Below are 17,726 nucleotides of genomic sequence, written 5' to 3'. Positions count from 1 at the left end.
TTAGTGTTGTTCGGATTTTTTTTACGTTTTTCAAAATGGGCCGAAAAATTATCCCTAAAAAAATGGACAATCATTTTTTTCTAAAAAGGGAAGTTTTGTGTGATGTTTGGATGTAAAACAACAGCCCATGACAGTACTTGTCAAACCACTTGAAGGCACCCAATCGACAATCGCTGTCATGCATGAGTGGTTTTCATATGTTCTTGTGAACTAAATACCAGTTTCTTTACAAGGAAACTGGAAGACAACATATTTTTTAAAATAACGACACTAGCAGAAAGGTTTTTGAAGATTATTAGAATAAATAGGGTGCATTGGGTACATGAGTTGATTCTATAGTTGTCTTGCGGGTCGATATTTTGAGTAGACCCTTTGTATCCCCAGCAGAACAAGTCCCCAGCATGGCCTGAACAAACTGGCTGGCTTTTTTTGTTGCATACAGTTAAATATAAACTGAAAATGTTATCATATTTCCATTATTTGAATACCACCTAGTTTGAAACAGCCTGATCTTCAACCTTATTTAAATATTGTTACTTGATGTAAAAAATATTTTTTTCTCTTCTAATCTTCATTTAACGAAATTTCAATTTTATATCAGTCCAAATTGTATTAAATTTAAAGTAAAAACTTTAAAGAAATGTAGGTTACAACTCCTGAGCCCGGTTTTTCGAATGCTAATCTTGCATGCGTGGTAGGCTATACAAGAAGCTTATGTGAACTCATAATGACCACATTTTCTTTGTCTGAGGAAAAACAAAATTATCAATAATCTCAAATAGCAATGTCTTTATGCAGTTGCTATGATTGGGCACTTGTCTCGTTTTATATTCTTAAATGCTGTATAAAAATAAATACTTTAAGGATGTAGGCCTACATTAATGTGCTGACCAAAAATAATTTTTTTTAGCAAACATGATTGTTTAAAAGTTTTAGTTAAATAAGTTTTCAAAAAGACACCACTTTGCAGAAAATGGCCACAGTTGGAGCAACTGCTCCACCCGTCCCCTCTGTGTACACAACTGATGCAAACATATTATAATATTAATACCTCTTTATTTACAGTTTCTCCTGAACTTTTACTAAATAAAGAAAGTATGTTGATGGATAAACTATTTTCCTAAATTATGAGTGAACTTCGAACACGGTACTCTACTACAAATGTGGACAAATATGACCACACAATGAACTCTGAACAAGATATGAACTCATTCGATGACACCATGATGGAAGGCCACTCAGAACGCACAGCTACTACAGGCAACATGCCAACATATAGTGCCAGCGACATGAAAGTGGATAGTTCCAGAGAAGAAGATGACCTTGATACACCCAGAGTCCGACTTTTTGGGCGAAGCTTTAACAGGGTTGTAATGATGACCCATTTCAATATTTTTTTATACTCAAGTGCTTTCTGGATTCAGACTGCTGTTTTTCCTGTAAGTTTGATCACCTTAGTGTGATGGGTGTGTGTTTGATGGTTGCGAACTTTATTGATCGATTTATTTTTTGAGAAGATGAACTGTGAATCATCAAATCTTACACATCCAACTCAGTTTGATTTCTCAATTTAGCTTTTTTTTTTCAAATAAAATATACTTATTTTTAAAAAGCATATAAATCTTTAACTGTATCAAAACCAATCAGAATAAACATACTATACAGCGGCTGGACAATTATAAGTACATTTTAAATAACCCATTGGCTTATTTAATTTATCTTTGTTGTCTACAGTATTTATCTAAAGAACTTGGAGCAGACCCTGTTGTGTTTGGCTACCTTCAAACTACATTTGCTGTGGTGCAGTTAGCTGGTGGACCGGTGTTTGGCAGATTTGGGGATCTGTTTGGGAGTCGTATAGCCATGATGCTGTCCTTTGTTGCAGCTGCAGCTTCCTACTTTTTACTTGCAGTTTCTACAAATATTCCATTACTATTCTTATCACGGTTGCCTTCGGTTTTTATGCATGCTATGCAAGGTAAGGTCACTCCTAAAAGCTAGTAAGTTATATCCCTTTGAGAGGGTTGAAATGCCCTCCTGAAATTCTAGGATGCCTTGAAAACTTTTTGAAATTTCAAAAAAGCTTAAAACCTCTTTTGATTTTCCCCATTTTAAAAACAAAATCTCCTGAAGTTTAAACAATCACAATTAAAGTGTGAGGGGGCGATTCAAATTTGTAAGTTGGCTGTATAAATTTTTACGACACCTTGAAATTTGCTTTTTTAAGTTAGGTGCATCAACCTTGTTTTGAAAAATATTGTATGTTTTTATAAAATAACTAGTTATACTGCCTAGCGTCGCACCCGAGCACTTTGCTTTATATATATAGATCATTGTGACTGTGTCAAGTAAAGTGTTAGATACTTATAAAATATCTATAAATAGTTAAATTTTTTTATTTTAAAATTGTGACTTTATGAACAGAAAAATAATCAGTAAAATCATATTTATCAAAATTAATTTGATTATTTAAGACTTTATATAACATGTAGACAGAAATACAATTTCTGACCTGACATTCTTGATTTTTATTCTATAAAATTGCAGCCGGACAGATGATTGTTACAGATGTGTGCGTCCCCAAGCAGAGAGCAGATGCACTGGGCAAATTGGGCTTGTCTTATGGTATTGGGATGGTTATTGGGCCAGTGATAGGTGGCTTGATAGCTAAATTTTTTAGGTAGGTATGCATACCTTAGATTTGCTCATTATTGAGATAGTCTGATATACCTTAAGGCAAAAGCCACCTGCTCAATATCCTTTTCATTGTTGCTTAATTATTACTGAACTAGTACATGTTGCTTTCCCTCATTGAAGTAAAAATACAACTGGCTGTTTCATATTTTCTCTTACACCCAGGGAAATTAAGCATGTTTTACAGCTTAACAATCCTTAATAAAATAAAATAAATGCTTTATCCAGAACAGTTGTTAGTATAGTTAAAACATAATTTGACTCACTCTTACCCCATATAACTTTACGTTAAATACCATAGACCACCACTTTAATATTGCAAAACATTTCAAGGAGCACTTACAAATTGTTACAACCCTCCAAATTATTTTAAAAATTAATACAACATAACTAATTTCTGTGTAACTTTTAAAACTTTGAATGATACCTTTACATCGTACTGTTGATTACTAATAAATTATCAAACCTCATACTTTTGCAGTATTTATATCATCACACTGCTTTTAGAAAAAATTTTGAAGTCTCCTTTGAAGTTATGCATTTCACCTATACTCTGTATTTCAGATCCACAGGTGTCGGGGGGGGGGGGGGTTACAGTATTGCCAAAACAAATTGCATAGATAAATCACTAATTACACTTTTTATGTTCTGTGTCCGTGATCTCTCAGATCCACAGTTGGTGGGGGGTGGGGTTACAGTATAATCAAAACAAATTGCATAGATAAATCACTAATTACACTTTTTATGTTCTGTGTCCGTGATCTCTCAGATCCACAGTTGGTGGGGGAGGTGGGGTTACAATATAGCCAAAACCAATTGCATAGATAAATCACTAATTACACTTTTTATGTTCTGTGTCCGTGATCTCTCAGAGCCACCTCTTGTAAAACACAGCTGGGTTCTGCATGCACCCATCTGTAAGAAATAATCGCACAACTAAAGCTTCACAAACTTTGATTAAAACTTCTAAATCTAGATCACACATATAGGGCCTAGGCTTCACCCAGTTTAGAAACCTACCAGATTCTTTCCAGAAACCAAAGCTCTAAATCTTACACTTACACAATACACTTAACACTAATCTCAGACACAGCAACATAAACTGTTAACATAAATATTTATATAAATTAAAAAATATCAATATATATTAATATATATATAAAGTGCTTTGATCAATATACCTAATTCCCCTTGATATCTAGCCTAGAGAAAGCCACTGTGGTAGCCTGTATATTATCCTTGGTTAGCATTGCCATCACCTACATCTATATCCCTGCATCAATAAAGAAAGCTACTCCTGCAGGTTGTTGTATTTCTTATAAAACTTTTTACATTTTTGGTAGGCCTATTTATAAGAATGCCAGTAGTGCCATAAAAGCTATTTTTAGATTAATTTTATTGATGCATCCTAACAGTCGAAGTGTAAGAAATTATCACTTGTTACTATATGCATTCTTATAATACAGATAGTTAATTTATTTTATAGGCTGCAATAACATTCAATAACAATTTTTTTTTACAGAAACAGACAATAATGTTTTCAACATTAAAAAAATATTGGAGTTAATGGCAGCTCCTGGTGCTATTTTTCTGATTATTATTAAAGTTGCAACAGGTATGTGGATTCACTGACTATCATTTATTCTACTTTCTATTTAAAAATTCTTTCAAAACGTTTTTTTATAAATCCATAACATTTTGAGGTAGATGTGCAACTGTTGTTTTTTTAAAATAATCTGTGCTATTTAATCATCTTTTCTGTGTTTTTCTTTCCAGGTATTCCTATAGGTATATTCCAGAGTATGTTCAGCATCGTAGCCCTTGATATGTTCAAACTGCCAGCAGAACAAAACAGCTACATTATGTCCTACATTGGCATCATGGCTATGGTAATTTGTTTCTTTTTGCTTACCAACACAGTTATTGCCATAATACAATTATTTTACTATGCATATTTTCTTTTTGTTTAATTGCACTGAAGAATTTAATCTAAATTAGCTAATTAAATGATAAATGATAGCCTTTGTCAGGACATTGAAATAATACTTTGTTTAGTTAGGGTTTGTCAAATTAGTCAATTTATTTAGTTAGTTAGGGTTTGTCAAATGAGGTCTATTGGTATTTGGGGTTCATCAAATTAGACTGTTTAATTAGTTAGGGATTGTCAAATTAGATAGTTTATTGAGTTAGTTAGGGTTTGTAAAATGAGTCTATTTTTAGTTAGGGTTGATCAAATGAGATTAATTCTTTCCTCAGATTGTGCAGGGTGTAGGTATTGGTGTTGTGACTAAAAGATTCTCAGAGTTGAACATCCTGTTTGGGTCAGCATTTATATTGACTGTCTCTTATCTCATGTTGGTAAGTGGCCAAACTGAAAAATATTTGTTTAGGTCAGCATTTATATTGACTGTCACTTATCTCATGTTGGTAAGTGGCCAAACTGACAAATATTTGTTTAGGTCAACATTTGTATTGACTGTCACTTATCTCATGGTCAAACTATAAAAAATATGTCCTTAAATATTTGTCTAGTTTTGTATGAGATACAGTATAATACATTTGTTTAGGACAGGGGTCTCCAAACTATGGCCCGCGGGCCGGATGCGGCCCACGATGTCCTCTCATCTGGCCGCAGAGATCTTTTTGTTCACGGAAAAAACGTTTGTTGGTGATGGCTTAGGAACTTTGCCCAGAAAAATCAAAGACATGCCGGAAAGAACCTGGCCCCCGAACTGAAATTTGATAGTTAATGCGGCCCTCGGACTAAAAAGTTTGGAGACCCCTGGATTAGGACAACCAAACAACCCACATGCCCATACAAATTTTTAAGTGACTCAGTGTTGATTATACAGTATATTTGTATATGACAGTATTAGCTTATGGTGAAAGGTGTCTGAAAGTATTTGTAGATTAGTGGATCTCATGTTGCTTGGTTGTTACAAAGGGATAATAAACCAGATTGCTCATTGGTAGAAAAAATGTAATAATAAATATACAAACAACCCTCAGGTTTTAAATTCTCCACATTTTGCACATGATTACCAACATTAGTTAGGTTGTCGCTTTACCTACTTTTTTTCACCATCGTCATGGTAGTGATGGTTGCCGAAAAAGACGATACTGTGAATCCATTTTTACTTTCTCGTATACAAAGTATATAGAACGTATTGTAATCGGGCAAAAAAAAAATTAAGATTCTTTACAAATCTAGAAGTTCTACACCTCCCAGAGTAGGAAGAACATAGTTGTGCAATTTTGTCCGTATGTCTGTGTGTGTGTATGTGTGTCTGTAAACACGATAGCTTGAGTACCGTTACAGCTGGGTTGATGAAATTTCATATATAAGTATTACATAAAATTTGTAGTTCTATATCAGCTTTTCAGATGATGTAATCTTTTGATTTCTCTCTCCAGTCATTTGTGACAACAATCTGGCAGATGTGTTTTGTTTTTATTCCTCTGATCACCGGCCTCACATTCCAAAATGTTGTTACAACAAGTGCCCTTACACACACTGTTAGTGTGGCTGACACAGGTAATTACACACTCATTTCAAAACATAACCTGTACTTCAAGTTTTTTAAGACATACCAAGGACATTTTTTTTTTTTAAATTGAAATGTAAATTTTAACACGTTTTTATTAACTCAGCTTCGCGTTTGTGTGTTTGTTGTTAAAATTGACATCGAAAATTAGCCCACTTCTGATTGCTCTATAGATCTGAAATTTGGCATGCAGGTTACTTTCGCCTAACAATTTCAGATGCAATCATAAAAACTAGCAATTAGAGACCGTAATTAGCTTAATTTAATTACGCCCCAAGGACCATAAAATTGAGGACATGATTTCTAAAGATACCGACAAGACTGGAGGCTTATTGACACAGTTACTTCGGCCCCAATCGATGTGAGCGCGCTGGCCGTGATCGTATAGTGGTTAGTACTTCGCGTTGTGGCCGCGACAACCCAGGTTCGAATCCTGGTCGCTCAAGATTTTTTTAGTCCGTGTATTTATAAACACTTAGTCAATTCATACTTAATCAAGTCATTAGATAAAGTAGAAAATAAACTATATAAAAAACTTTTAAAAACCACGTTTTTCACGTGTAGCAACGGACTAAAAAGGAGAAAATAAAGTACTTTAAAAAAACTTTTTAAATAACCACGTTTTTCTTGTGGACTAAAAAGTAGAAAATAATTATTTACATACATTTGATGACAAAAAACGTGGGTCGGGCAGATGGGTCGGGAAATTTGATGGTGAACGTACCCACGTTTTTTGTCATCAAATGTATGTAAATAGTTATTTTCTACTTTTTAGTCCACAAGAAAAACGTGGTTTTTTAAAAAGTTTTTTTTAAGTATTTTATTAGTATAATTAGCCCTGATAAATTGTTTTATCATGTTGTTGTTCTTACACTATATTATCATTTGATAACCTCTTTCACCTTTGCTGTAAATGCCTCCCATTGTGTCAGACCTATGACTATTTAGATATTTTATAAACTAAGAATCACTGTGTATAAATTATATATTTGAATAATAGCATTTATAGAACAGAGAGATAGAACAAGCTATGCATATCTTAGGTCTAGCATTCTGTGCTGTGCAAACATGAGAAGGGGGTGAGGGAGGGTTAGACATGGCAACTCATGTATCAAAAGTGTCTGCAAAGTTTAGTAAAGTACTACAAGAATTACTCATTTCTGTTTCCTATATTAAGTAATCCTTCAAATAAATTAGCCTTTTCCTATTTAAATTTTGGCAAAAGTGGAGAAAGGACCTGCAAAAAAAGTTTTCCAACATAAAAAAAAATATTACTCTGCTGGAAAATATCAGCGGAAAATTTTCCTCAAATGGAATAAACAGATTTCCATCAAAAATGGAAAAGTTACATCTCTGTTAATGCTGTTTTTGTATTTTTTATTGTAATATTAGGTGAACGTGTGTTATTAAAAACAAATTTTGCCAGATAAGAATAGGTGCGCTTCCCCTTTTTTTTTCAAAGAGACCCTCTAATTTTAAAGTAATGTTTCCTGAACTAAAAATGTTGATTTGAAACTGTCTGCAGGTGCCATGCTAGGCCTGAGTATGGCTGTCAACTCACTCATCAGGTCCCTCTCCCCCACAGTGGGTGGCTATATGCTCAAGGAGTATGGCTTTGAATCCTTTGGATATTTAGGCTTTGTCACAAGTTTTATCGTCACTGCTGTTCTATTTGTACGGAAGAGAGCTGAATTAGATTAGCTGTAGAGATTAATTAATCAAAACTTTTTAATCCCCATTAGACTGTAGAACCACAACTGTATATCTTGAGTGCTCATTCACTAGTCTATAAAGATTTTTTTTTTCAACTTTACATTTTAAAATACTTTTAGAATTAAAAATGGATTCATAGAAATATATATTTTTTATTTCATAAAAAATCTAAGTGAGGACAGTTTTACTGTTAAGAAATAGCTTTTATTTTATTAAGATTCCCATTCTAGGTTAAGAAGTGTAAGGTCATGTTGATTTAATTTTGATAGCATAATCGTGTGATCAACAATAGTTAATGGTTTTTTTAAATTAAGAAACAGCTGAACATTGAATTGATTTTTTTCTTCTTGAACAATAATAGCCTTATTTATTTTTATATTGGTTTTGAAATTCAGACCTTGCAAACTGTACTTCTTAGTCATATAAACCATGGTCTTACTATATCATCAACATTGACAGATCCAGTTTATTGTTGGGAGAGGGGGATAAAAAGTTTTCATTACACACACACACATATATATATATAGGCCTACATATATATATGCCTATATATATATATACACATGCATTTATATACACAAATTTTGAGTATATGTAGGGCCTAGACATATATTCCAAAAACATAATGGTAAGTATCTAAACTCCCCATGCACCTCTAGATCTGACTTTGTTCATCACACTTAAAATACAGTGTGTAATAACTAAGCAACAGACATAAGCAATAGATTGACATGTAGTAACCTATTTTTAAAAAATGTCATATACAACCCTGCCTTTTAATAACAAAATAATTTTGACCTTACACTCACCAACTTGTCAATGGCATAGTCAGGCTGAAGAGTGCAATGCTGCCAACACAAAGATCTCATTATTGGATCCCTGTCCATCGGACATCCCTGAGTCCACCCAGCTCTGATGAGTACCTAATTCACGTTAAATACAGGAACCTAGACATACAACTGACAACACAATACCTTCATATACAGAGATCACAGTAACATGTGAACTCTGCTTCTGACCTATGGCCCACTAGGTTTAAAAGATTAACTTTTATTTTGTTACTACTGCCCAAATTAGTCCAGTTTGTTCACTCAGAGATGGTTGAAATAGTAAAAAAAAACTTTAACTGTTTGAAATTCTCTTTTCTGATACATTTGTCTGAAGTATGTAAAGCTCCATAATGAATTGAATAGCTTAACACCAATAGCAAATTTGAGTTTTTCAGCCTACCTTAAACCTACTTAAATGCTTATTTAAAAAATGTAAACCTTAATTTATATACTTTAAAGCTACAAGTTTACAAACTTCCCCCACAACTGTGGCACATATAATTAGTAGAATAAATAATTAGACATAACTATGTCCTTTTATGTTTGGCTCTATCTTAAAATAGCTATAGGTTCATCTCTGCATGGAGGTTTACATCTATCATTTTTTCTTTATTAGTTTTGTTTGTTTGGTTTATTTTTGTTTTTTTTTTTAGTTTTGTTTTTTTTTTTGTTTTTTTTTTTTGTCAAATGACGTTAGAAAAAAAATTAAGTTTTTAAAATAGGTGATGACTAAGCCTCTATATTTGCTATATATTGAGAAAGTAGTTTGAAAGAATATGTTTGGACAGTGAAAAGATGTTGAACTATTGCGTTTAAAATTTCTAACAAACTTTCTAGATGCCTTAATCTGTGATCTGTTAAGAGATGTTTTGTAACATATTCATATTAAATATTTTAACTGTGATGTTTGTTCTTGTTTTTTAAAATATACTTTTACCAAAATCATATATTGAAATATACTACTAATTAATTATGATGAAGTTCCAGCTACCTACATGTACATTTACCTAGTAATTTTTCTAGATAAAAAAAATTATGTTTTAAATGTTATAGATTTTTAAAAATTGGATTTTTCTTCTAATGATTCATATTTCTTTGAACAATAAAGTCAGTCCTGTTGAACAATAAAGACAGGTTGACTTTTTACATCCTAGCATAATTTTTTAAGCCTCTTGCCTAAAAACCTTTTGTAAAAGTTGTTCAAATTAAATATTCTAGTTCTTATCAAATATTTGATAGTTCACTTTTTACATATTAATCAATTAGTTTGTTTTGCTTTTATTATTATAAAATAGTTTGAATAACTGCTTCTGTTAACATTATTTATTTGTTGGAAGTAAGTCAATATTTATCTCAATTGTTATATAGAAAATCTCATTTTATTTTTTATTCATGTGTATTGGTAAAGATCCATCTAGATAACTTTTAAAATAACCATTATTCCTTTTTTATGTTCTGTACAATTTCAATGACAAAGTTTGTTTGATTATGCATAATGAAATGAAAGTAACTAAAGCTGTTTTTAACTTAAATATTCAAATGTACATGTTACTTTTTCAGGATATAAACTCTAAGCTGAAAAAAAAGTAATATTATAGTTTGGTGTGATCACCGCTGTGCCTGTTCCTTGTTAGTTTCTTGTCATACAAAGTGTGTTATTTTCACAGTGTGATACTAAAGCTGGTCAATATTTCAATGTATTTGAGTTAGTTTAAAAAATCACTCTTTTTTATTAACTTAGCTTAAATTGAACTAATTTTTTAATGCTCAGCAGTTACTGTTACGATGTAACGTCATTTAAAAAATAACAACCATTGAATTGTATTGTTTCAAAAAAAAAAAAATTATTTTTAAGGTAATTTTTTAATGAGCACTGTTTGAAATATGACCAATATGTATTCAAATTTTTCTTTGAAAATAATTTATGCCTTTCTTCTTCTAAATCTGCTTTTTATTTTATGTTTACATTATAACTGGGTGAAGAAAGTGTATATTATATGTAATAAGCATCTCATCCGTGTTAAAAAAAAAACATGCTCTCATCACAAACTCACTCTTCTATTATTTAAAAAAAAATTTTTACAACACATTTTAGATTTACTTTGAGCATATAAAATGTCCATTGTCTATGGACATCTTAATAATTAATATACACATTGTGTTAAATTATAATTGAATGCACTGACCTAGACCTATATTTGGAGCGTCAATACCAACACAGATGGTGTTTGTTGATTTTCAATTAGTATTTTTTCTATTTCTGGGTCAAATTCTCTGTTTACGGTCTTAGTTTATTTAGTTTATTTCATTATATTTTTGTAACGGATTCTGTAATTGGTAATGTTCATTAAAATGTATTAAACGTAATCTATTTTAAAATGGTCATTTTTTGGAACAGTGTGGTTCAATGGTAGAGTAGAACGCTCGATTTGCCTACCCAAAACTTTTGAGTTTAATTCTTGGGCTCAAGTCGGCTAAGTCCATCTTATTTCTGGAAGTAAAGGCAGCCCTGCATGGTTCTGTCCACACTATCCCTAAGCTGGGGTCACTGAAGTAGGTGAACTTAACTTCATCTACCCTGTAGGTCGTAAGGTTTGACAGGGTAGATTTGTAACCAATTCATAAAAAAATCATGACAGCCAACAGCTCACTTCAACAAGAATCAGGTTGGAAGGTTTTAAGATCTAAGGTGGCAGAACTTGGCTTTCAATCATTGTGGTTATGGTATGGATGTATGTACATTACTGCAGTAAAAAAATATACAACTTACAATATTTTTGACAATATACGTTGACTGTGTTGGAAACGACATATTGGCCAGGTCTATATTGACCCGTTTATTATCTCATTAACCACTTAGGGGTCATCCATAAATGACGTCATGCTTTTTTTGACGATTTTTACTTCCCCCCCCCCCCCCTCTATCCCCTCCGTCACACGTTTGTCACAAAAAGCCAGACCCGCCCCCTAAAATGACGTTACACCTCAGCCTACAACACCACCACCCCCCCCCCCCCTCAATATTGCAGTTGAATGTTTTTTAAAACATCGATATTTTTCTAAAATCTTGTCTGAACTCTGTCAAAATAGAGTATTTTAATCAATTCCTATTACAATTTATTAAAACAGTTTTCTAAAACGCGAAATAACGTCTAATATTCGTTTTCTAACATTGCTTTATGGCGCAATTTCCATTCTGGAGAATAGCGATTATTATTATTAACTCGTCATTTCTGGGAATGGATGGATGGATGAATGTCCGCAGCTTTAAGTCGTATCTCCTCCTCAACGAAGCAATATCGAGGACTAGTTCCAAAGCAAATATGTTAAGCAAGTTCCGAGGATGATTGTGGGCCAAAAAAATTCCCGGAATTCCTTCCTGGATTTCCCGGAAAAGCCAAAAAACCTCCATGTAAGTAAAAGATCTAATTCTCTGGTTAAAGTCGTAAAATTATTTGATTGGTTGAAAAATATGGATGGGATAATGAATTTGTAAAAAGAATTCGTGGCCCCTAGCTGCTGCCTTTCAGTTTCTTTACCCGTTTCTGTTTGTAAACCTGGTGCTACATTTGCAGCATGGACAATGCATTGAAACAAGAATATGAAGTCTGTAAAACTGGAATGAAAAGAACACGAACCACTGCACCTCTAAACATCCCGGTGAGAAAAATATACGTTGGGATGTGATGTTATATAATCTCTTGAGGAAGAGGTCAGATGTCTGTTCTGCCAGTTAAAGATACGTGTCATCGATGCCGAAAAACGTACTCACGTAATCTCAGTACGAATAAAAAACAAATATGAAGCATTTTAAAGAAGAAAGTTTTATTGATAGGCCCAATCAAAGTAAGTGCAAATAAAAGCATGAATGCAACGAAATAAATGTACTAAACTTCAAAAGTTACGGGGCACAAATAAAGTAACAATTTGATTAATTATGTAATTAATTGTAATCATAATTAAACAAGCTATTTTTTTTAAAAAAAATGGTGATTGTTTTTCTATTGTTCAGTCTTGTTAATAATGAAACGTAACACTAAGATTAATGACTAAATTAGTTCTTTGAAAACTGACTGAAACCCATATAGTATATAGGCCTATTAATAGCATTATGGAGATCTACGTTAAATCTACGTCTGTTAAAAAAAAATGCTTTTAAGTTTTAATAAATGATATTTGATTGTTACTTCAACGTTTTAGAAAATATTATCTTTAACATGTCTGTTATTAATATTAATTATTAAAACAAAATGCTCACAAGGCCTTTTAACTTTTTAACAGGCTGCCATAACAAACAATAATTTGAATCTACATCTAGATTGATAACATATTATCTTACATTTTAAGCCTTGAATAAATGATTTAAAAAAAAAAATTTAAATGTACAAATTTTTAATTCACAAAAATCATTATAACAATAAAGCAAGGGGCTTATAAAATGTTTTGGAAAAAAAAAATTTAAGTTTTGAACTATTTCATTATCAATAATCACATTTTAAAAGATATTAATATTAACCAATGTAATTTTGAATTTTAAATACTGTAGTTCAATTTAAAAAAAAAAAAGATATATTGGAGTTATGGGCAGTCAATAAGATAAAACGTGTCTGTGTTTTAAACAGATCGCAACCTCCAGCACCAGAGTCTGCTACCAATACCGAGTCCGATGGTTTAAATCACATCCACGCAGTGGCGGAGCCAGGATCGTCTCAAGCGGGGGGGGGGGGGGGGGGTCCACCAATTTTTACCCGGGGACAAACTTTCGATTTGCACCCCCCCCCCCTCAAACTTTCGATTTGCACCCCCCCCCCCCTCATACTTTATATATATACTGGAAGGTTATGACCCCCCCTAACCCCCCCTGCCTACGCCACTGCATCTTCTTGTCCTCAAATCAACTCGACAATATACCAGACCACGAGAAATTTTTATATAATAAATACCATACCATGTAGATAAGAAAATGGGACGACGTTGTCTACTCTTAAAGCGCGCTTTTTAACCCGACAGACCCAGGCTCGATACCGAAATCGACAGAAAAATCCCGACAGAAAAAAACAGGGTAGTGCAATACGCTGGGGTGAATGTGGAAAAAAAGCGTCCAAGCGGCTGGAAACATTCTGCTGCTGTCTACATCGCTCAAGAGCAAAGCTCAAAACGTATTTTGCCCAAACAAGAGTAAATGGGAAAATCATTATTATTAAACCGACTCCACAATTAATCCTAAAATATTTTTTTTTAATATTTTTTTAAAAAAAACTGTTTAATAACAAGCGTTTATATAATTATGCAATAAAAAGGAGAAAATAAATTATTTTTAAAAATATATAACTACTAGATAAATGGCCCGTTAAGGGAGAAATACAACGAGCGCTAGGTTGATAGTGTTGTCTTTTTCTCCAAAACGAAACCAAAACAAAAATCGCCACTTCAACTTTAAATTTAACCGGATATGAAAAATGTCATTGAAAACGGATTTATCCAGAATCGACATTTTAACCGGATATAACTTTGATCTACGCGTAGTTACTGCACATTCATACTAAATATAGGCGTAGTCATACCCCTAAACCTTGCACTTATGCTAAAACTTGACAAAAGTCGCATTTAGAGTTTCTTTCAGGCAACTATTCGATGGGTGGTGGGGCGTAGCCCCCTCGAAAAATGTCTACCGCTCCATATAGCGAAATATATATATATATTAAAATGTACTTCTATTTCGCTATGGGGGCGGCAGACTTCAACCAGTGCCCGTCCCGCCCAACCCGGAAAATGTAGTCCGTCCCCCCCCCCCCACCACCCGCCGAAAATTTCAAGTACCCCCCCTCCTCCGAGGAGAAAAAAGTCTGAAAGAAACACTAGTCGCATTTGTAGATCATACAGACTAAAGGTAGACCCTACTTCTATAATCTCGACCCGTTTCCTTCTTTTGGCCGCTAAACCTCAATCATGCAGATGGTGTTTCTTTAGGTTATTTTTTTTCTCCCAGAGTTGGGGGGGGGGGGGGCGGGGGCACTAGAAATTTTCGGGTGGGTAACGGACTACATTTTCCGTTGGGGCGGACACTGGAAAAAGTATATATTTTCTACAAAATTCTACTTCGATCGGGGGTGGGAGACGTGGTATACGTTTTACGAGGGGGGGTGGGGGGGGGGGGGGGGCTTCGCCCTTCTATCTTTACTCTAGAATCAATGACGTCATTTTATTATGTGTGCTTTTCCGGTTTTAGAACTTTTCATTTTTCGTTTCATTTTGAAAATTTCCTAAAGTCGATCTATATGTTCCATGTGACTTCTTGGTCTTTCACTAAGCATCTTTTAAATTTCCTTGTGTTTTCTCTAGAGCGTTCCCGACAAACAGACAGAATAGCGAAACTACTATATTTATAAAGAACTAAAAAAATAAAAGTCTGGTTCCTATATTATTTTTTAGTCAACGGATAAAAGCACGACAAAAGCACTGCATAAAGAGGAAACGAGTTTAATAAAAGCTAAAAGTGTCGATTGTAACATTTACGGCTTGATTATTCATAATTATTTTTCGGCTATAGATTTAAAGATACATTTGGTTGCTATTTCTATTAAGTTCCAATAATACTATAAATTTTTAACATTGATAGATCTTCCAATTCGAGTATGTGAAGAAATATATTGACAGCCGATCAAGAAGAATATTTTTCTCGCCAAAAACATTAATAGTAAATTAGTTTAAACCGAGTTTTAACAGAATTATTTAAGACACTCAATTTTCTGGCATTATATAAGTTGTTTTGATTTTTTGTTTGTTTTCGTATTAATATTTCTTCTGAGACAGCAGAAAAACACGCAGGTAGTCATAACATAATAGAGAACAAGATAAGTTATGCACTTCACTATCTATTGGATACCTTTACTAATATTTAGGAAGAGACCCACGCTTTTCTTTATAATTTAACTAGTAGTGTCTAATATTTAGGAAGAGACCCACGCTTTTCTTTAGTTATTTAAATTGTAGTGTATAATTTTTTTTCTACTTTTAGTGCATTATTACATAAAAGCTTGTTATTAAAACGTTTTTTTTTTAATGAATTTTTTTCAGTGCTTAACATGTATTATTTATAATGAAGTTACATGACTAAAAACCATTGCGCCCCTATTGAACGTGATGACGCGCTTTTGTTGTAGAGCCCCATCCCCCCCCCCCCCCCCCCTCGCTCCATGCCCAAGACGGCCGTGATGATAAGTAATGGGTTAAAATCTACACAAACCCTTTTAACTTCAACAGCACAAACAGCAAGAAAGTAAAATCTTCCACTAGTAACTGCAAAATCAAAAAAACTACTAGAAAGTTATATATATATATATATATATATATATATATATATATATATATATATATATATATATATATATATATATATATATATATATATATATATACGTTGCCTCAACATATTTAAGGGGTGACAGGACAAATTATCTCTGGACAAATGATCTCAGACAAAATATCCCAGACAAAATATCTCACGGACAAATGATCTCAGGACAAATGATCTCAGGACAAATGGTCTCAGGACAAATGATCTCAGGACAAATGGTCTCAGGACAAATGATCTCAGGACAAATGGTCTCAGGACAAATGATCTCAGGACAAATGGTCTCAGGACAAATGATCTCAAGGACTAATGATCTCACAGACAAAAGATGCCAGGACAAAATATATCATGACAAATTATACCATGGACGAATGATCTCAGACAAAATATCTGAGACAAAATATCTCACAGCAAAATATGTATTGTATTTAGGAGGATTTTAGTCAATTTTAATAAATTTTTTTGGTCGGGTGGTGTTTATTTCTTTGTTTTATTAATTGTGAAATATACTTAATGAATGAGTAAAACTACATTTTTAAAACAGCATTTTATCTGAAATGTATGGGATATGAAAATGCATAAAACAAATAAAATTACGAAAGCCTCTGTCACATGGTTTAAAACGCGTGAAATAATTTTCAAAATGTATGGTTTTAGTGCATCATTAACACAATTATAACGTTAACATGTCTTTGATGGCTGTTGTCTAGCGTAAATCGGACATCTTAAAAGTGCGGATGCCTTTCAGCAATTTAACGAAAGAGGCCATAGCTGGGTAATTACCAGTAATATTGCTTTGTTAGCATGCATACTGTCAATAACTTTGCTGCACAAGACGACTGCAGTTTAAATAAATATTTGTCACGTAACCTCCAGAGTGAGACCGAAATATCACTATTGACTTTAAAAGATAGTTGTATTGTCCACAGATAGCGAACATCTCGCTTAAGGCGTCTCTGCCAACAAAGCGAGCAGCCACCTTGCTACATAGTTGTATTTACATAAAGTATAGAGAAAGTCTTGTTTTAAAGCTATTATGCGTTAGAAAAAAAATTATATAAAAACCACATGACAGTTATATTTTTAAAGGTTAAAATCGGTTCAAATCGATTAAAATCATATTAAATATTATAAAAAATTTACTTTGAAATATTTTATCTAAGATTATTTGTCTGAGATCATTTGTCCGTGGTATCATTTGTCCTGATATATTTTTTCCAGGTATCTTTTGTCCGTGAGATTATTTGTCCATGAGATCATTTGTCCGTGAGATCTTTTGTCTGGGATATTTTATCTGAGATCATTTTTCCTGAGATTATTTGTCATGGAACCATTTAAGGAATGCGAAATAGTTCCGCATGATTATTTAATTGATTAACCGGTCCCCTAAATTCCATTCCAACGATGCTTTCGTAAGCATTTGCTACCAAAGGTAAGGTACCAATCTTTCGATGGTCTTTATGAATCTGCAATTAGATTAACGTGATATTAAATAGTTTTACGAGACATCTTTTTATTAACCTATTTAAAAGCATTTATAATGTTCCCAACAATCACAAAATATTTAATGAAAATTAAAAATTCGTTTTA

The 17,726-nt window shown here is 33.0% G+C and overlaps 1 protein-coding gene across 1 annotated transcript; it reads left to right on the top strand.

The window, feature by feature from the left end:
- The first annotated feature begins 965 nt into the window (after positions 1-965).
- Positions 966-8,016, top strand: LOC131930597 (solute carrier family 22 member 18-like). Its single transcript, XM_059287162.1, has 9 exons — positions 966-1,439; positions 1,735-1,978; positions 2,548-2,680; positions 3,897-3,997; positions 4,217-4,309; positions 4,471-4,583; positions 4,951-5,052; positions 6,109-6,229; positions 7,765-8,016. The coding sequence occupies exons 1-9, from the start codon at positions 1,128-1,130 to the stop codon at positions 7,938-7,940; spliced, it is 1,395 nt and encodes a 464-aa protein (XP_059143145.1). The 5' UTR covers positions 966-1,127; the 3' UTR covers positions 7,941-8,016.
- The last annotated feature ends 9,710 nt before the right edge of the window (positions 8,017-17,726 follow it).

This window comes from Physella acuta, unplaced genomic scaffold (assembly GCF_028476545.2).
Source record: "Physella acuta isolate Inbredline_101_S28 unplaced genomic scaffold, ASM2847654v3 ptg001809l, whole genome shotgun sequence".
Taxonomy (NCBI): domain Eukaryota; kingdom Metazoa; phylum Mollusca; class Gastropoda; family Physidae; genus Physella; species Physella acuta.
The sequence above is the reverse complement of the archived record's forward strand: the minus strand, read 5'-3'. Positions and strand labels throughout refer to the sequence as shown.